At 44.0% G+C, this 22228-nt stretch overlaps 1 protein-coding gene across 3 annotated transcripts in view; it reads left to right on the forward strand.

The window, feature by feature from the left end:
• The window catches only part of LOC144721221 (dynein axonemal heavy chain 3-like), an 814808-nt gene that overhangs the window by 621601 nt on the left and 170979 nt on the right, over positions 1-22228 (forward strand). For all 3 annotated transcript variants that reach the window (XM_078598660.1, XM_078598658.1, XM_078598659.1), the window contains one exon: positions 3458-3659. In XM_078598660.1, coding sequence (XP_078454786.1) covers positions 3458-3659 — 202 coding nt within the window. The remainder of the gene's footprint in view (positions 1-3457; positions 3660-22228) is intronic.

Raw genomic sequence — 22228 nt, forward strand, 5'->3', positions numbered from 1 at the left:
GTGGACAGAGGCGGGGGACATTAAGATACTTGCATCATTGTTGCAACTGCTACGCCTGGAGGTCGAACCAAGAACCTCTGGATTTCCACTGAGCACCGGTATCGGTGATGCTGCCGTACCGTCGTGAATAGTGCAGTGAACTCGCAATCCAGAGGTCGCTAGTTTAACTCGATCTCCTGGCGCAGCAGTTGGATCACCTTTGTTAAATTCTCCTGCCTCCTCTGTCCACTCAGCAGTATGAGTTGGTAACACCGCCAGCAGATCGCAGGTGGTGCGGTAAAGTGTGGCTCCTCCAAGCTCTTCCACGACGTTTGCATCAGCGTGGAAGAATAGGCCAAGCACTCTCCGTAGGGACACTAGAGCTCCCTCGAGTGGAAGCCCTTCCACCAACAGTGGCGTGAGCAAGACATTTCAGGGCTGCACCTTTACCCTTATTACTATCATCATCATATGAACCTTATGGCGGGACCCCGGGGTCCCATAAGCCCCCGGCTCTCGCATAAAACATTACATTGTAAACAAAATAAATATAACAAATCACGATGTTTGGATCGCAACACAATCAATCCTCATCCGGTGGAGAGCGGCCAAAGGTTATATAGGTAAGAAAAGGGGGAGGAGCAAGGGGGTAGAGAGAGGGGGGGGTGTGGGTTAGGGGGAGGGCCGCGTGAGCGCGAGGGGAAGAGGACGTGAGGCTGGGGGGGGGGGAAGTGGGCGGTGCTGGAAGTGGGAAGCTGAGTGTGGACACGAGGGGGGGGAAACAGAAAAAAGTGCTAGTAGACTGGTAGGTACGATGGAAACAACCACAACCAGTTAAGGCTTTACCTGGTTAATAACATCCTTCCAATGATTGTTCAATTTGTATCCATCTTCTCGGTTGAAGTAATGTCTATGTTTATATATCTGTATGGCTTCATGAACAAACCTTTGATAGTAGCCCGAAGGTTTGCAGAGTACCTTGGTCTCGGAAAAACAATATCACGCGAGCCCACAGCGTTATAACAATGGTCAGCTACGGCAGAGGTATTGGTTCTGCCGTGTTTCAGATCTGCCTTGTGTTCGCAAACACGGTCTGAGACATGTCGTTTCGTTTCCCCAATGCAACTGCTACCGCAGGTACAACTCAGTTTGTAGACTCCAGGGTATTGCATGTCAGGAATGATCTTTACAGATGGGATTAGATCACGGATTTTGTGTACTGTATTGAATCGGACTTGGATCTTGTGTTTGTTTAAGATTTTGGAAATATTTTTGGTAACACCTGCTATGTATGGTAAAGTGATGGTTTTGATTGGCTTCTCAGGAGATTGTTTCTCCTTGGTTGGAGAAACAGCTTTGCGAATAATGCGGTCCGAGTACCCATTCATCTTGCTTGTTTTGCTTTCGAAACGTCGTGATTTGTTTTATTTATTTATACCTACGTGACTTTACCGAAAGAACCAAAGAGTATGGATTCCTGCAGTCACGAAAGTTTCAAATCAAGATTATAAACAAAAACTTAGCTTTTTTCACCATTGGGTTTGAAGGATGGTGGCAAGTGTTGTCTTTTTAAACTAAGCCTTTAAAACTGAAAACTACTTACCTGCAGTATCTCTATTTAAATATACTATCGAAAAAAAATGTACACCCCTCTGTAAATCATCATGTTTCTCAGTGTGAATTTGTGAACACACTTTGTAAAGTACATAAACAGTACATAAAATAGTATGCGTTTTCAATGCGCTGTTCATATTGTAACAAGCGTTTATACCAATGTTACTCTACAGAGTAGTGGGTCGCCGCTACTCTTATCCGCATTGATACGAGCGGTATGTCATCGATTGATCCTGGCTGCAGACATTGGTAGGTCACAAATAATAATGAAATAAAGAGAGCAGTTTCACTGTGTTATGCATATCGTTATGAAAAATAAAGGGCTTAAGTCGTGTAGGCATTTTGAGCAGCTTTGGATCAGACTTATGATCCTGCCCATACCTGAGCATGGAGTGCATTCACTTGTTCAGCTCTTCTGTACATTCGTCCTCGCTGCTTCGCTTGGACATGACATGACAACAGAATGATCCGCGCCAGGTGGGTCGCGTCGTTTATATGTGCGGTGGGACGGAGTCGCCCAAAATAAATAAAGTAATTACGATTTTGACTTACGTTTATTCGGGACCCCGGGGTCCCGCCATAAGGTTCATATGTGGCATCATGCATATACATGTGCTGCCACAGCTATCTCTCAATGCACACAGCCATCTCTCAATGCACACAGCCATTCACCCACAGGCGCACATTAATGCATGTGTCCGTTTTTGTGCCATGTATTGTGGCATTGTTGGTCAATTTCGTCCAGGGGGGTTATTGTCGACAAATCACTTTCAGTTGCCGTGGTCACCGCGGCACGGATTGTACAGATTCAATTGAGCAGTGCAATCTTGTTCGTTGCTAACTAAATGGGGGCGACGTTTTAGAGAAATATCTCCCAAGACTGCCCCAGTTGCCGCCTGGCACAACTCAATACGTACAAACACGCGTTTCGGTCCTGTTCAGTTATATAGATAACTTAACGCTTCAATATAATTAATGCCACTTCTTTCCCCCACCCCCCACATTCCACCCCCCTGCCCCACCTCTGTAGACATTCAAGTAATTCTAGGTGCCAAAACACTCAATAGAGTTAATATTACGGCCAGGAAAATCTTACTGAGCACCAGCAAAGACGAACGCCTATCCACCAATGCACTGGGCCAAGAGCTTTTTGTGTTTAGTTTGTTGGCCTTTCCCCGCACGGTTGGTTACATAGGGTGCGCAAATAAGTTCACCTTACATACGTACAGCCAACACTGTCCGATTAGCAGGGTTGGCTACGTATGGTTCACACCTCCGATTGCATAGTTGGCTACGTACGGTGCGAAAGAAGTTCAAAATACTGGGCATACAACACCCGTTCCACAAGTTAACCACTCACTGACCCTCCTCACCACCGCTCGCTTGGTTAATTTTAAAAGTTCAGCCAAACCCATAAAATCGCAACAATGAGCTATGTAAGGACACGCATGTCCTGTAACGCCGGGCAGTGTGGTATCGATGGAAACGAGACACGAGGATTTTTCCACAACTCTGGCTGTGAGCCTGATAATGCTGTTTGTAATAACGTCGTACTGGAATTGTACATCTTGTGGGTTTACTCTCCAACACACCGTTGTGCTTTACGAATAATGAGCTGACGTGTTTGTGTACGTGACAAACCTTACTAATTTGCTGTGTCGGGTGGCGGCGGGTTTAAGCACACGTTTATATTTACGTAATCTAACCCAAACACCTCTATTATGAAAAATAAAGGACAAAGCAACTTTTTTTCCGCAAACGGATGGAACGATTTATTGACGTTTAGCTTTGCTTACACACACATACGAAAGATAAAACCGTGAAGTTTGAAACAAAATAAAAAAGCCACACGTTCGTTTTGCAGGTTCAGCGAGTTCTTCCGAAAGCTCTGCGAGCAGGACCCGAGGTACCCCTGCCCAGCGCAACTGAGGCTCCAGCGAGCGCTGCTCATGCCCAAGACGTCAAACGTCTTCGGCTTCGTGTACCGGCAGCAGCAGGGCACCTCCTGGGCGTGGAGCCCGTGGAAGGATCTGGTGCTGCCCTTCCACGTGGACGATCAGCTCGAGGTGAGGCACGAATCGAGCCCTTTGTTCTCCCCGGTGTGAAGCCGACGGGGCAGAGTGGTGTAGCCGAGTCGCAAAGCTCAAGGCACTTCACCGATTACTGCGTGCAATTGGGTTGCGTTGGAGTCCTTATATCGCATTTGTGGGAGCGTGGTAGCAGAGTGGTTAGCACGCTGCTGCTGGCGCTTCACACTGAAAGCCACAACCTGAGTTTGATTCCCAGCCACGGCGAACATTCGCAGGAAGTAACACTGTAACCGGTCATGCCCTCCACCCACTTAACGAACCCACACGGACCAGCATACAATGTTCAAAGGCCTTCATCCAGCAGTGGATGGAGAAAAGACTGTAATGAAATATTTAAACCAATAAGGTCTGTGTCTGAACTTTCACTGGCGGTACTGTGACGAGGAATAACAGTGCCACCGCTGCTTCAGCTACGGGTAACCACAACATTTTTACCGGTAAAATTACCGTAATACAATCTAACAATTATTAACAATTACCAGATGCGGTGGTGTACACCTATAATGAAGCGACTTGGAGGTTAGGTTGGTAGACCACAATGAGATGGAGCCAGGATGTGTTTCTTACACGAACAACATTTGAAACCCAGCAGTCTATACAACTATGCAGGGTATGTCTGTCTCTGTGCGTGTCTGGTGTGTGGTGTGTGTGGTGCATGTGTGTGTGGTGTGTGTGGTGCGTGCGTGTGTGTGGTGTGTGTGTGTGGTGTGTGTGTGTGGTGCATGTGTGTGTGTGTGGTGTGTGTGGTGCGTGCGTGTGTGTGGTGTGTGTGTGTGGTGTGTGTGGTGCATGTGTGTGTGTGTGTGGTGTGTGTGGTGCGAGTGTGTGTGTGGTGTGTGTCTGGTGTGTGTGTGTGGTGCGTGTGTGGTGCATGTTTGTTTGGTGTGTGTGTGTGGTGCGTGTTTGGTGTGTGTGTGTGGTGCGTGTTTGGTGTGTGTGTGTGGAGCATGTGCGTGTATAGTGTGTGTGGTGCATGCCTGCGTGGTGTGTGTGTGGTTCTGCGTTCTACATTTGGCCAATTCCTTTTTCCAGTTCACTGCTGGTGGAGCACAAACGGGGTGAAACGTTCCCGTGGGCGTTGAAGTGCCGTATCCTGGCACGCCAGGAGAGCAAAATGCGGACTAATATCACCAGCCTCTTTGCTATGGAAATAGAGGGTTGTCCCCTCACGTGCGTGGGTTTGCTCCAGCTGCTCCAATGTCCTCCCACTTACATAAAACACTCAGTAAAATAGAGGACTGCAGAGCTTGTGGGAATTGTTGGTGCTGGCTCACTGCTTGGCTTTTATCCAGCTTTCATGTAATTGATCAGCAATTTTGAAATGCAATTGGCATGGATGCCACAAAATGAAACTCAACATTGCTATTGGTATTATTGTGGCAGCGAATTGATCACCATCTCAAGCGTAAATGTTCGAATTTGCAAGGGCTCTGAGTGTGCTCGGGAACAACTTGCGTGATGTTAGGCGGTGGTGCAGAAGATTTTGTCGATTTTCCTTGGGCGGGTCGAAGTGGATTGGCTTGGACGCGGCTGCACTCATGGGAACTTCTTTGCTGTCTGCAGATCTTAGTAGGAGGAATGTTTTTATGTATGTATGTATGTTGAACGTCTTTCACACCGTACGTAGTCAACCTTGCTAATCGCAGGTTAGCACGGTTGACAGGTGAAGATGCGTGGTGTGTGTGTAGTGCGTGTGTGGTGTGTGTAGTGCATGTGCGTGCGTGGTGTGTGTGTAGTGCATTTGCGTGCGTGGTGTGTGTGTAGTGCATGTGTGTGCGTGGTGTGTGTGTAGTGCATGTGTGGTGTGTGTATGTGGTGCATTTGCGTGTGTGGGGTGTGTGTGTGTGTGTGACACCTGCTAGTGATGTAGTATGAAGCAGTGGTCTGGTGGTTCGTGCGCTCATTCAAATCTGTGAATGGTGAGAAAACCCATCACGGCAGAAAAATGAATTCAGGCATGAAACAAATTTATTCAGCAGCACACTCAGCTTTATCCAAACCATCAACAGGCCACGTTTTCTCAACCCTTTGTGTTGGTGGTCGAGACGACAAAATGGCAGCCACATTCAGTTCTTCTGAGCTGGTGCTCTGGATAAGGCTGACAGCTTTTGTACATGCGGTGCTGCACGCCTATGTGTACGGTTCATGCACTGCAAATCCTGGTGACCTGGGTTCAACCCCTACCTATGCAACATATCATTTGCCAGCGTTATGTAAACAATGTCCAGAATTAAAGCAACTTAATTCCAAAATTCCTCCTATTTAAATAACTGTCAATTAAGGGAGATTTTGCACTTGCAGTGTTTTATGCAATTGGCCACTGGGCATCCTATACGTCATCATCATCATGATCCATGGGCATATGGCCCATAGGTGTCCACTTTACATGTCAGTGGTTTCCACTTTCCTCTGTCTTGTGCTAATATGCTAAAGTAGTGCCAAATCTTTCTGACACCATTTTCTTGCGTTGTCAAGCCATTCTCTGTTAAGTCTTCCTCTCTTTCTGGTTCCTTCAATTTTTTCAAACAACACACTTTTAATGTTCCTGTTGTTGTCCATCTTACATCCTATCGGTCATTGGGCCTTAAATGAGTACCCGGGTGCAGTGCGAACATATCATCACGGGTGAGACAGATGTGTGGGTCTAGGTACACCAACACCTGCGCTGTGCCAGTGTTAGTCAGTGCAAGCAGCACTGAATGTCTAAGCTGTTGAACCAGCAGGAATATTTTACACAGGTTTCAATGGAAATTGAATTCTAGAAGTCATGTTGCAGAGTAATGAAGGCATTATGTTGGCTGGATCAATATCCCAATGTCCTTCATATATTTGCTGTGTTATATATATGCATATTATGTATTTATATGCATTTATCAGAGTTCATCACCCAACTGCCGAATGTAACACGTGTCAGTGCAGTCGCTAGCCACAAGACACGTGAATAATCATTAGGAATGAAAACTGGAACAAAATTTTGGGATTTACAAATCTACCAATTTGATACATTTCCCATTCTGGACATCGTGGCCTGAGAAAGCAAACAATATGACTTGCTGTCCATTAATGCCTTGCCCATACGTTGGATCATCTCCTCGATGCAATGAAGGCCAGCAGAGTGATGTGCGATGCCTTACTCACAGTATGCACACCAGGTGTGGCTTGCAGAGGCAATTGAACATAGTGGCCCTGTGTGTGCGCAGTGCATCCACACCAAACTCTATTAGCCGCACCTGGCACATGGAATGTTAAAAAGCCATTGTAAATTATTCCCGCTGTGTCCAAGTGGGGTATAAATAGCATTACAGGAAGCCATTTCTGTCGTAGCCTTATATTGACGAAGGTTTATAATCAAGATTTTAATGAAGGGCATTTGTCTTTTTAGAAGCATTGCTTTTTTGTTGTTGCATTTATTGCATATATTTCTAATCTCTTTTTTCATGCTTGCCACTGTGTATACGGCCTCCTCGTGGCTTGTGCTCACTTGTGCACTGCAATTGTGTGAGTAACTGTGGGCAGGAGAGAAGCCCCAGGGAGCACGCAGCCATCAACAAGCGGGAACACATTTGCCAAAGTGACGTTATTTGTTGCTGCCTGGGTTTGCAGTTAGACGGAGGGGGGGGGGATGCACGAAATGAATAATCATGAGTGTCTTCATATTGCTTTTTAATCTTGTTTTAAGGGCCTCCAGCAATGTCAGTTATTTTGTTGGGGGGAAAAAAACATGCATAACATTAATTTGACATTGATGTTTTCTTTATGTAGGCGTACACATTCTGATAATGAAAGGCTATTCACGATGACCGAATGCTATACAAACGCAAGATTCGTTGACCCAAGGAAGTCTTCACTGAGTCTCCAGAATCTGTTTCAGAAGGGTTCTGCCTTCGACATTTGGCCAATTCCTTTTCACAGTTCACTGCTGGTGGAGCACACAAACGGCGTGAAACATTCCCGTGGGCGTTGAAGTGCCTTCACCTGGCGTGCCAGTAGAGCAAAATGCGGACTAACATCACCGGCCTCTTTGCTATGGAAATAGAGGGTTGTCCCCTCACGTGCGTGGGTTTGCTCCAGCTGCTCTAATGTCCTCCCACTTACATAAAACACTCGTTAAAATAGAGGACTGCAGAGCTTGTGGGAATTGTTGGTGCTGGCTCACTGCTTGGCTATCTTCCAGCTTTCATGTAATTTATCAGCAATTTTGAGATGCAATTGGCATGGATGCCACGAAATGAAACTAAACATTGCTATTCGTATTGTTGTGGCAGCGAATTTATCACCATTTCTCTAAAGCGTAAATATTCGAATTTGCAAGGGCTGTGGGTGTGCTCGGGAACAACTTGCGTGATGTTGGGCGGTGGATTGGCTTGGATGCGGCTGCACTCACGGGAACTTCTTTGCTGTCTGCAGATCTTAGTAGGAGGAATGTTTTTATGTATGTATGTATGTTGAACGTCTTTAACACCGTACGTAGCCAACTGTGCTAATCGCAGGTTAGCACGGTTGACAGGTGAAGATGGCCAAGATGGAGTGGTTGACGTTAGTGTGCTGGTGGCTATCCTCACTGTGGCGTTCAAGTCGCTGTCTAGTTTGGAGTGACAACTTGCAAGCCCCGTGGGAGTGGAGTGTGCTGCTGTAGGGTACACTGTGGCTAAGGTAGTGGTGGGCAGCCAATTTATTTCCGTATGTGGTTTGTCCTGGTCTTTGTTTCGTCGCAAACTTTCGTCAAACGCTCTCATTGCATCTCACCGCATCGCTTGCTTTCAGATGTACTTCTTCGGCCGTCTGGAATGCTCTTCCTTCGGATATTAGGAAGCCACTGCAGCTATTCAATTTTTTATAATCTAGATTGCAAACACATTCATGTAGCACTGCTTTTCATGTTTAGATTGTCGTCCTTCCCCACACCTCCGATTAGTACAGTTGGATACGTTCGGTGTGAAAGAAGTTCAACATGCATACGTACAGGTCGGACTTCAGTCCAGAGTTTCTCCGTGATATTTTGGGTACGGCCCATTTTGGAATTTGGTGCCACAAAAAGACACGTTCGATTCGCAATTTGCTAGCCGCATGTTTCAAGTGGAATGCAGTAGCCACGCTCTTGAATTGGGATGGAGTTACCAAAGTATTAAATATTCTTACATTGCTATTATGCCTTTGATGAGGATGTGGTCTTTTTCTTTGAGGCTTGAAACTTGTATACGGTCCTGAGAGCAATATTATCTCTGTAGACAAATTGAGTGGTATACAGACTATTATCTTGGTCACAGATTGAATAATTTTGGGGCAAGCGTGGGGTCTTGCGGGAGCCTTTCAATAGCCCATCATGGTTCTTGGGGCACTCTAGTCTTGCTCTTTGGTTCTTTCGGTAAAGTCACGTAGGTAAAAATAAAACAAAATAAATCACGAGGTTTCGAACACAACACAAGCGCCCGTCTGCAGCAAGCAGCAACGACGACTTCGTTGCTGCTCGCTGCAGACATCACTGCTCGCTGCGGACATCGCGGCTATCGCGATGTTCACCTGAAGACGGGCGCTTGTGTTGCGTTCGAAACGTCGTAATTTATTATAATTTTTTATCTACCTACGTGACTTTACCGAAAGAATAAAAGAGTATGGATTCCTGCAGTCACGAAAGCTTCAAATCAAGATCGTTCTAGCCTTGTTCCCAAGAAATACTCTGACTCTGAAGTTACTCATCATTGATATGAATGGCTGCATCATAACATGGAATTGGAATACTTTGGATGCATTCATTAAGAAGCTGTGTCTCTAGACTGCATCGTAGGCTGGCTACAGATCTCCAAGCCCCATGCCAAACCCGAGCGCGTGCTGGAAGCCAGCCTAAGTGTGTGCAGTCAGCGTAGCTATTTCTTCAGCTCAATTTTGTCCACGTCTGAAGCTGACTTTCTATAACCATCGGTGCGATCTGAGCCGGCAAGTGATGCTTCATTAGCGTGTGATCTGTGTAGAGGAGCCATATTGGCTGGTAGCCAGTGAGATGGGATTGAGGATGACAATGACCTTTGCCTCATGCCACAGTGGCTGCCAGTCTTCAGTGGAGTGACCAGTGATGCGGACTGATTGTGTAAATTGCTTAGTCCTTTACACAGGGACATTGTCAGCCTTATGTTGCAACAGCCCAGCCTGACTAATGCCAGATCACTAAGTTACATTCAGAGACCTTGGCATCTGATATTGCACCGTTTGGAGAGGTCAAATGCCCCACGTTTTAGAGAGACAATGTCAACAAGTTTCCCTGCTCAAACAAGCTTAGGGACAATGCTCATCTTAGTAAGTGGCCTGGAGGCAGTGATTATGATTGTTTTTTTCCCCCATAATAGAAGCAGGGAAATAAAATAACTGAACGGTCAAAGATTAGTCAAATAGAAGACAGTCGAGAAATTGAAAGCCGATAGATCACACGTTATTGAACAGAGGGTAAACAGCAGGACTCGGATAATCTGCGTCGACATGGGGGGTAGGGAGGGGGTATGGTCATCCAGAGCGCACAGATATTTGCAATTCGTGAACTCTTGTTAATTTTTAACTTGAGCCCAACTTTGTGGCCCCATTTGTTAAGTTCACCAATCATTTCGTGTAGTTAATTTCTATTGGATCTTACAGTGACTGTGTCGTCAGAAAATGTAACTCCATTACAAATTGTTCGTTCGTTTCTCAATCCGCTTGTCCTGGTGAGAGTCGCGGTGGCAGCTTGTTGAGTAGGGCGGTCCACACCTTTATTTCACCAATCCAAATTGCACAGGGCATTTTTCTAAAGTTGTCGTGAATAGCCTTGGTGAAAGCGTCATCAAAATTGTGCTTGAGGATTAGCGGGAACAAAAACAGGATTTACCAAAAACGTTTTGGTAAATGATTCATAACACTGTGTAACAAAAAACATGTTTTCTTGCTGGGTAGTAAGTGTTGTTTCCTAATTGCTTATGCCTCAAAAGTACAGAAAATTGCTATTATTCCCCACAAACTTTGCTTTTCTGACCAGGACAGTGATATTTTGAAATTTACCTATTTTTTATGAAAAAACGTGTGCATTTGTGTCTTTCGTTTACATAAAGTCCTGGTCACAAAAGCAAAGTTTGTGGGGAATAATATCCATGTTCTATACGTTTTAGGCGTAAGCAATAAAAAAGTAACACTTAGTTCCCAGGAACAAAAATTGCATTACATAGTGATAATTCGTATCTTTTTGGTTGGATCGCGTGGGTATGATGTGAATGTTTTAACTATAACCCCCCACCACCAATAAACCAAGTCAATTGGCCATGTTTTCCCACGACATGATCACGTCATTTGCTTGGCTCTGTCCGGTGGTTGGAGGGTTCTCGTCAATTTTGTTGTTCACATTATACCTACACGATGATCTAATCCAAAATAAACAAATTATATTATTAACCCTTTTAAAGATGGAATTCAGCGACATTAAAACGGATTGATATGAAAAAATTCAAAGGGTGACGTCTTGCAGAAAATATTTACAAAAAACCTGTTTTGCTTAAAGTAGTTACCGTACTCTTTGTTTCTTTCGGTAAAGTAACGTAGGTATAAAATGAAATTCTCACGACCTTTCGATTGCAACACAAGCAATCATCATCAGGTGGGAAAACCACAGCAAGAATTTTTTTTTACTTTACCGAAAGATCCAAAGAGTATGGATTCCTGCAGTCACGAAAGCTTCAAATCTAGATTGGTAGTTACCGTACTTTTCCAAAATATAGTCTGCCAGAAAAAGAAACAAGGCACATGGTACAAAATTGTAAATAATTCACGAAACTATTTTTTATTCATAGGACTTCCAGTGAAATTTTTTTTTTGTAATCGTGTCATGCCATTAAATATTTCTGGAGGCATTTTTTATTTATGTAACCACTCTCATTGCACATAACCATGAATAAGCAATGAAGAACAGCAATGCAAACTGATTAACAAATGATTGGCCTCGCTCTTCGGCATGTTTTTTTCTCCTGGTCCTCCTTTTTTTTCTTCCACATTTAGAATCAACCTGCGTTTTGAGCATAGCTCAGTAGGCCTTACCTGGTAGAATAAAAAAAAGTTTTGTGTTTTGTTTTATTTTGCGATTACACGGAGCAATCAACGCCCCCTACTTCAAGACTCGGCCCATTTGCAGGCCAGGTGCCAAGTCACGTTTTGCACATGGGGAGAGCTGCCCCTGGGGGTTGCCTTTAAAATGTGTTGAGATGAGTTTGCGATGCAAGGCACTCGGAGATGCCCTAGCATATAGGTCGCTCTATCAGAAAAACAAAACAGCATTGTTGTTGCCAGAGTGCTCTTTCTCACCGTTGTCAAGGGGGGTTGCAAGCAATCAATCGTTTTTTTAGGGTCCTCGTAGCTGGGACATCGCGAAACATTTAATTAACTGAGTTTTATTTTTTCAGGAGAATAAAAAAATGTGCCCTATTTTAAATGCGACAATGCAAAAACAAGTCTATTAGTCGATATGCGGGTCGTGTGTGGTGGGTTAAATTGTGGGTACTACACTTCTTCAAAGATGTCTGGCCAGTGTGAAAGAGTCGGCCAATGTCACCCTTGAGCGGGAGCTCTATTGAGCCCCCACAAAAAATCGCAAATCCTGCGCCTTTGCCGTTATTTTTTATTACCAAGGCGGTCACCTGGCAGTACATTCAGAATCGTTGACCAGTTGCATTAAACACCACGAGTGCAATCTTCCATCATTTGTCTTTTCAAGCAGTAACGGGTTGAAGCGGGGTGGGTGTCGCTGAAGTTCCTTACGCCAGTGGTTCACACCTCGGATGACCGGTAGAGGCCATCCATTTAGTACGTTACACATGGAGGGGGGAGGGGGGTTAACTCAAATGCGTAGCTTGTGTATGGGGGCTCTACTGACAATGTGCGTACGCATAGGAAACTGGGGGGGGGGGGGGGGGTGAAGCCTCGATAATAATTTGTCCATATTGGCCTTCAAATGAGTTAGATAGTCCGGCGGTGGACTATCTGTTTGCTTAAACACGTTAATATTATTATTCCTTGATCGTTTCTGCGTGGATTAAATATCAGCAGTTCTATAGGATTCGGGGGGGGGATGCATCAAGCGTACGTACGCAGATGGGGGGGGGGGGGTGGTGTAGAAATTACGCGTGCGTACAGGGAGGGGTCAAATTTTGACAGATTTTTGCGTACGTACTCAATAGATGGCCCCTAAGGATTTGAACCCTAGATCCAGGCAGAGCTGGCTTCGTGCACTGCCCTGAGCATTCCGAGCCACTCTACCATCTCAAAGAGAGACCTCATTTTAAGGACCCCCCCCGTTCATTTAGCATAACTGTAGTCATTTGATTTTTGTTTACACTACTCTCTACTCTGTGGTTATGGATAACAATTATAGATGACTTTCAAAAATGTCAAGCATTGTAATTATACTTTCAGGAAAACATTGTCCCCGAGCACTCATAGTTCCCAATGTGTCTTTTTTATTTATTTTATTTTACGTTCATCAAACTGCCCACAGTTCGGAAAGTCGTGACATCCACATACATGGGGGCCTATGCAGTGATGTGAAGCCTGGTTAGACTTGTGTCTGGCTTCGAGCACCCATTCATGCGCATGGGAATATCAGGTGCAGCTAGTAACCAATAGCCCTGCGATGATGCTTTACTCAATCTGGATTTGAAGCTTTCGTGACTGCAGGAATCCATACTCTTTGGTTCTTTCGGTAAAGTCACGTAGGTAGAGAATAATAGATCACGACGTTTCGATCGCAACACAAGTGACCGTCATCAGGCGAGACAATCACAGCAGGGAAACTGCTGAAGCAGGCGTCACGTCTGCTGTAATATGAATCGTTATGCTCGTGATTCATATTGCGAGTAATGTATGTGATATTCAATTATTTGTGATTTATGCAAACGAAGGGTAGAGCAGTGGCGTAGTGGTTAGCACACTGCACTTTGATATCTGAACCAGTCTTGCACACTCCTTTCACTTGCATGCCTTGAAGTGGTGAAGTATGGTCAAACATCCCCCATGACTGATACGCTTATTGGGAGGCCTTCATCCAGCAGTGGACTGACAAATGGTTGTACAATCATTATTCTTCATCATAACATCGGTTGAAAAAAATCTGTGCAGGTGAGTCTTCGAACGAGACGCAAACAAGTTGCTCCAAAAACGAACTGATTCTTCAATCGAAGTGCAAACACAAATGATCACAATGCAACAGATCACCAGGGGGTGATTCGTTAAAACGCCTGATAGCAGCAGCGAGCGTTGACCTGTGGCTGTAAACCTTGGAGCCATCTGGATCCAGCTCCCTCAAGCCGGTGCAGGCCTGATGCTGCCACGATGCATTTAGATTTGGAACCGTTTGAATCCGCGCAGCAGACGAAGCAGCGCACAATTCATGGGCAGACCGAGGAGCAGATATTGAAAGGAAATCAGTGGAAACGTGGATCTTCACCAACACATGAATCAGGCTCCAAATCCTTTCAGTAACAGCGTATTCTACAAAAAGCTTCCTGAAATATGCAGCATGTTGCTTCGTATGGAAGTGGCTGCTGCAAATGAACAATGTGAATTATTTAGGCACAACAATGGTTTGTGGTGAAAGGGCTTTAATCATTCATCGTCGACTTTACCAAGGTGTCATATCACTTCGTGCCGCGACCCGGCGGTGAGGAGCGCGAAGCATCACCACCAACTTGTTGTGTGTGGCCTTGGACGGTTTTTCCTCGCTGACATTTTTCATTCGGTGAAATATGTAGTAATGTTAAACACGCTTACTGTACTGCGTTCATGCGCTAAGCTCCCACTCTTGGTTTTGGTCAAATCTGATGCAATTTTGTGATTAAGAAATATATTGAATTAGATTATCAAACTAACTTTTAAAAAAACTCAACACACTCATTAACGTAGCAAATAGAGAAGGCCTATTGCCCGAATCGTCACCGATTATTATTTTATCTTTTAAGGCACTGTTGTTCATTGAGTGTTTTGAGTTTGTTGTTGTTAAATGTGCTTGTTTCACCACTGTTGATGTGCATCACCATCGCCAAACAATTTGTTTCCCATGAAACTAAGGTTTATATTTTATAATCCAAAGCCCGTTTTTCTTCCTCTTCTGGATGTGTTGGTCGTATGTATGTTGACCTTTTTTCCCACCGTACGTAGCCAACCGTGCTGATCAGAGGTTGTGGGGGTTGCTTGACCATACTTCGCCACGCTGCTTCGTACAGGTTGGTGAAGGGGGTGCCCCAGGATCGCTGCAGGTATCACTCACGAATCAGACTCAGGTCACCGGCACCATAGCGCAGTGCCGCAAACACTGCGCCTCTGCTCCACCCTTACAATCGCAAAAGAATGGTGAGGAACTGCCCTACTGTTTAGTCGTTATATAAATTATAGAGTATGGCATCTAATGTTATCTAATAATTTCATCGAATCACGGTTGGCGGATTGAGATTGGTTTTCCCACAGAGCAATTAAATCCCAGAAATGTCTTATTGATCCGATCACCTTAAAAGTGGATTCAGGCCTAATCTGAACCAATGTTATTAGGTCTCATCAGATAAAAACTGTACATCCCAATACACACAAACTATAAATTTAGATTTATTGGACAAAATATGACTACTCTGTATAGCATCTAGAGCTACAACAATCTCCAATTCTAGGAAAATATAAATTACCTTGATAAAAGAGCAATAGGGTAGAGAGAGCTATGCACACATCAATATTACATTGAGTTAGAAACTATATATATTATAGTGAGTCTCCATTTTTAAACTATCCCTTGCATAGGGCTCATCTCTCCTGGCGCTCCCTTAGCTCGTGATCAAAGTTCCATATTCCTCTCGCAGTCAGTCTCTCAATACTGTTTTATTACCAATCATTTAATTTTAACCAGGAGGGATACTGGGCGAAGTTGACCTCTGACTGAGAAGTGATCATACGCATCGGCAACGGCACAACATGGACAAAGTTTGGATGAACTTCTGACATTTGTACGATGTGGAATGGAATTATCAATCCTGGATTACTCATTACTTGACGTTTAGAATTAACGTACCATTCCATCTGTTAGTGTTTTTAAGAACCTCATTTTTATCTTACGACTCATCGTCTTTAGCATACTGAATCTTTGTTTATGCTGGAGCAATCCGATGAGCTATGAAGCTCTTTTTCACAGATGTCCAGTAGGAGGGATAAGCAAATCACAAACAAATAAAATCCACATTTTATCCGCTGCTGGATAAAGACCTCCCTACGTCACCACCACACCGCACGGTCCTATGGCGCTACAATCCATCTCGCTCCTGCACGTGAGCAGTTCTCTTCGCTCCATCTCTCTGGTGGTCGTGCTCTCGGGCAAATCCCCTCTTCTGGCTGGCACTCCATCACCAGTCTCGTCCATCGGCTCTCATCCCTTTTTGTGATTGGTGCTGCCCAAGCCCTGTTCACTTTCTGCACGGTAATTTCTTTAGAACTTATTTTTGTGTTTTGTTTGTGGTCCTTCTCCCGCACCTCCGATTAGTACGGTTGGCTACATACGGTGCAAAAGAAGCTCAGCCTACACACATATATACAATACGGTATCTCGCATCTGTTGGCTGACCCATGAGATCCTATTTCTGTCTCTCATTGGAATACTCAGCATGCATCTCTCCATGTCGCTTGTGTGCTTTGCAGCTCTTTTCATTGCCAGTTTCCCTGTTTCCAGTCTTTAAAATCGCACTGATTGAAAACTTTTCTCTTTACCCACATTAAATTATGTAAAAAAAAAGCCTCAACCCCTTCGTCAATAACACCACGTTAAAAAAAGAAACAATGTATGATAGGGATTAATTTGTGCGCTTTGAAGAGGGCCTATTGCTCGAAACGTCCCCCATTATAAGCCTTTTCTTTTGTGACCACAGTGTTCTTGGAAATTGTGTGCCATTTTTGTATTTGATTAATTGTACTCGTGCATCACTGCCAATGCGGCAGCGTCACTAAATAACACTGGTCAACACACTTTTTCTGGCATAAGGTATTCCAACGATTTTAAGGTAATTTTGGGGTGCTGATTCCAAATCTGGCATCAGTTTTTGTATATCACATCAGGTTTTTGAGATATCAAATATTGCATTTTCAATCAAAACTGCAGAAGAAAAATATTAAATAAATGTGGATATCTACATAAAATGATATTATAAACACACTATCCTAAAAATACAGCAACATATTTTAACACTAAAGCAGTCACTGACTCGCAACAACTTGCAATCATAAGTGACAGAGTTAATTTCGGGTAAAATCAATGAAAATGGGGTATGCCGATAGCATAAAAATGATGTGATAGAGCAAATCTGAGATCAGATTTGGAATCAGCACCCTGAAATTAGTCTAAAACAGCTGCAAAAGTCCAGGCCAGAAAAATTATTTTTTTGTTGACCAGTGTAATTTGTCATATTCTATTTTGATTGCGTTTCTCTCTTGGCACATTATATATGGTGGTGGTATTATTATTACTTTCTTAAAATTGACATGTTAGGTTAATATAAGAGGTGTGTTTTGAGTTGGAATGTATATTATATTTGGCATGGCTGGAAACATTATTGTTCGGCTGTCTAGCCAAGAAACTGCCTTTAAGGATTTTGATTAATTCCCCTCAACAATGGACTCGAATCTGCCTGTCGACTCAGACCACTGTGGGATTACTACAATGTGCTGTCTGCTGAAAAATAGATTATTAAGAACCTGTTATGTCATATGTAAGAGCAATCCTCTTTGTGCTGCCATGACCCAAATTCATAATATGAAAGTTACCACCGGAAAAAGAATTACCATACGTATGTGTAAAAGTGACGTCTTCACTTTGGCGTGTGCTTGTGCTGCATTGGAAGGCTTCTCGATTGTCCTTGGCTCGCGACACGAATGAAACCATGGCCTTGGGTCTAACTGTTGGTGGGCTCGTCCAATCACACGCGACGTCCATGTATCGAGAATGTGCTGTGCAATCACGATAAAAATAAAGATTTGAAGACGAATAAAACTTAACACGTTCGTCAATAACACGGCGGCCTTAAAAGAAAATAATATATAATAGGTGACGTTTCGGGAAATGGCTCTTTTTCATAGCGCGTACATGGCAGTGTACAAAACGCCTCCCATTTTTTATATATTTGTAATATATAAGGTATTGTGTTATTGACGAATGTGTTGCGTTTTTGGTTAACTGTGTTTGTGGAACCACTGTCAATGCAGCATCAACAATAGCGTTGATGGTAATCGTCTGCTGTCTTCAAAGAATGAGGAAAATAAATAGACAACTCATTTGTGTCATCAACGAAATTTAATAATACTCAGTCCTTCGACTAAAGGGCCTTCAAGGTTAATGTATTAGTTGATGAATTAAACGTTTCTGCATTTTGTCATTGATATGTAATGCCATAACTGTTTGTTTGGTAATAGCTCTATCGTCCATAATACACGTTTTTGGGTTAGATCCCGTTATTTATAAATGTGTCGTAACCCTCCAACACCCGACACGGCCAATCAGTAAAAAAGTGTCACGTTGACAAAGAACAAATATTTCACTACTTTAGCCCACCGGTGTGTTGAAGAGTGAATCCACAACATTTTCAAATTTTTTAGTACGTTTCGCTGGTAATTACATCCAGCATCATCGGGCAATTCGCCAGAATGGTGAAGCCCTCCACTTGCTCCCGGTCTTAAATAGAGCAGCAGGGTGACGTCATCATTTAACTATCGTATGTGCCATACAGCAGGAGTAGAGAGGTGGCACAGTGGTTAGCGCACTGCTCTATGAACACTGCGACCTGAGTTCGATTTCCGGCCATGGCTAATGGCAGCGGTGAGTGACCAACGAACCATCATCCAGCAGCAGCAGCTTGACAGAGTAGCTGTAAAGTTTGACAGCGGTGATTGTTCACCTTATTTATATTCATGCCCATTTACAACGGCTATGAAAAAAAATAACCTTACAGACCCCCATTTGGATGAGCAGGGTTATGCAAGCGGTTGAAGTTATGAGGAGGGGTACTGGGGGGGGTTTGGCATTCACATCCAGCCCCGCTTCGTAGCATCGGGTGGACTGGAGGGGCCTGAGCTCCCCCTGCTGAAGTAGTCAATTCATTGACGGTGTTGTACCTCCTCCACCGCCTCCACAGTGTTTGTGTGTCCCCCCCCCTTCCCCTTAAACAGGGTCATGCTCCAGGTTTGCGTACAGCACGGATCCCGTCGACCTTTTGGACCCCTTCATGATGCGTGTCGTCAGAATCAGAGTCACGGTCTTTATTTGGACTGGAGGAAGCTCTTTTTAACAGATGTCCAGTAGTTCTAAAGCAGTCCACAAAACTGCCCCCCCCCCCCCATCATACCGCCCACACATCTGCTTTTTATCTTTAGTTTGTTGTCTTACCCCCGCACCTCCGATTACCACGGTTGGCTACGTACAGTGCGAAAGAAGTTCAACATCCACATTCACAATCCCCCCCCCCTTTTTTAAAGTCGTCCTAATGCACGATGTTTTGCTGCACTCGGAAACCCGCCTTTCGCAGAGCGAGCATCTGGCGTGTCTCAATGAATAATGCCGGATGCGTTGCATACTTTGTTTATTAACACGTTCCTTCGGAGTGGGCAGGAAGGAACTTGGTTGGACAGCGCATTCGTGCGATCCGTGTCACGCGGCGCAAGCTCTATGAAATACAAATCTAGGGCGTGGCTATGCACGACAGACAGACAAATAATCCCTGGTGGGCAGTGTGGAACCTGTTGTTCCTACCTGTATTATCTCCATTGCGTTGCGCCGTTGCAGTTGTATTCTTCAGTTATTCACACTCGATACTGATGCTTCTAGAAACGTCTGGGCAGGTGCACTTGGTTATTTTTGGGGGGGAATTGCTGGGGGCTTTCCATGGCGTTTCATACCAGCTTCAGAGGGTCGGGCAAGAATCTGCAAACATTGTCTCAACTTTTACCATTTAATAATAGTGCCTTTATCAAATGCGTTCACACATTACAAATATGGCTTTAACTACTTAATTACAGGAACAAGTAAGGCAGAAATTCATGCCATGAATATATGCACTTTGAAATTGACATTGAACGACCCATTAGAATTGATTTTTAGCTGAGCGGATAAGGCATTCCCACAGCCTATGAATCTTAATGCTGTAATGGTGCTAATGATGGTTGGGAATATCGAGAGAGCAGCTCCTCTGACCTATAGATGTTAGAATATGAACGGTGGGAACCATTGATGTATGAATCAGGCTGCCACCAAAAGTGTAATTCCATTACCAGTAACTTATACAGACACAGGTGGTGCTCTATGCCAGCACCTATTAATATTCTCGAGAATGTGAACAGGATGGAGTGGGCGTGTGTTTTGGAGAGACAAATGCGATCTTTAAAGGTGCATTGAAAAATGTTGATACTCCTACTGATACTCCTGCTGTTATGGAGAGACTCATGCTGCCAGCTATGGCTGCAAAGTTTGGTCGTACAAACGTTTTGGATTAGCCATATTTGTTTGTTGTTGTACAGAGTTAGACTGATAACTTTAAATTGCCTTTTGGTTGTTATTGTTTGACTTGCATCCCACTGGGATATTTGCACACAGCATTGATATACGGTGCTTTTTCTGGAAGACTTTGCAGTTTTTTCCTGGATTTGTCTGTTGCGCGTAGTCACTTTAAGATGTTTCTTATTCATGTTTTTTTTTGTTGCGGTTGCACCCGATTCAAGAGCTGAATGGCTCACAGGGCTATACCTAATAAATTAACTGAACTGATCAGTAGAAGGGCGATGGAGATGCATCCAGTGCAGGGCAGAAGGAGTAGAGGGATACCACGGGTGAAAGGGAAGGACATGGTGGGACGAGATGTTAACTACCTCGCCGGATATGCAGGAGGTCGTGGATTCAATCCCAACCCTGATGCCTGTTTAGTTGGAGTTTGCATGTTCTCTCTTCCCCTGGTTGCGTGGCTTTTTCTCCGGGTGCTCCTTTTTTTCTCTCAACATTTAGAAACGTGCGTTTAGAGTATTTGGCTGCTATTGATCTCCACATCATGATACGCCACTTTGCTGAGCTATCATTTGTGGCCAGATTGCTTCTAAAAAAAGAGTTGTGTAGCTCAGTGGGAATTACCTGGTTATAAAAAAAAATTGTTTCGAGATGTGAATACTGTTGATGTGGCTAGAGAATGGCACAGGATAGAAAGACACGGAGAAAGAGATTCAGAGCAGACGACCCAATGGAATAATGAGACTTTTGGGTTGATGTGGTCTCTGCCCTGCCTGGCACCTTTGTATCCCCAGTACTTACGTATACACACCATGTCAGGTGCTCATGTTGTTGCTGAGTCAATCTAGGGGAGGTCTTGGACACATTATAATGTTTCAAATGGTTGGAAATGGAATATAGGATGCGAGGATTGTAGCCGAGTGCACGTGAATTTCTGCAAATTCAATACAATTTTAAAATGTCATACCCATCTTAAAATGAAATACAATTTTTTTTTGCAGGCAACCAATCTACAGTGAGGGAAAAAAGTATTTGATCCCCTGCTGATTTTGTACGTTTGCCCACTGACAACGAAATGATCAGTTGATAATTTTAATGGTAGGTTTATTTGAACAGTGAGAGACAGAATAACAACAACAAAATCCAGAAAAACGCATGTCAAAAATGTTATAAATTGATTTGCATTTTAATGAGGGAAATAAGTATTTGACCCCTCTGCAAAACATGACTTAGTACATCAAAGGGACGATGGACGGGACCATGTACCGTCAAATCTTGGGTGAGAACCTCCTTCCCTCAGCCAGGGTATTGAAAATGGGTCGTGGATGGGTATTCCAGCATGACAATGACCCAAAACACACGGCCAAGGCAACAATGGAGTGGCTCAAGAAGAAGCACATTAAGGTCCTGGAGTGGCCTAGCCAGTCTCCAGACCTTAATCCCATAGAAAATCTGTGGAGGAAGCTGAAGGTTCGAGTTGCCAAACGTCAGCCTCGAAACCTTAATGACTTGGAGAAGATCTGCAAAGAGGAGTGGGACAAAATCCCTCCTGAGATGTGTGCAAACCTGGTGGCCAACGACAAGAAACGTCTGACCTCTGTGATTGCCAACAAGGGTTTTGCCACCAAGTACTAAGTCATGTTTTGCAGAGGGGTCAAATACTTAATTCCCTCATTGAAATGCAAATCAATTTATAACTTTTTTGACATGCGTTTTTCTGGATTTTGTTGTTGTTATTCTGTCTCTCACTGTTCAAATAAATCTACCATTAAAATTATAGACTGATAATTTCTTTGTCAGTGGGCAAACGTACAAAATCAGCAGGGGATCAAATACTTTTTTCCCTCACTGTACGTCGTTAGCTGCTGGGGACCTAAAATCTGAAAGGGCATCACACCGAGAAGGTGTATCTTTGCAGCGTCATTTTGAAGGGTAGTTACAGGTTACCTGACTGTTATTATGTTATGACGCTTCTGAAAGCTGTTTTTAAAAAAATGAGAGTGCAGTGTGGTAAAATGTGGTTGCT

Source organism: Lampetra planeri, chromosome 11 (assembly GCF_965212315.1).
Source record: "Lampetra planeri chromosome 11, kcLamPlan1.2.h2, whole genome shotgun sequence".
Lineage (NCBI taxonomy): Eukaryota > Metazoa > Chordata > Hyperoartia > Petromyzontiformes > Petromyzontidae > Lampetra > Lampetra planeri.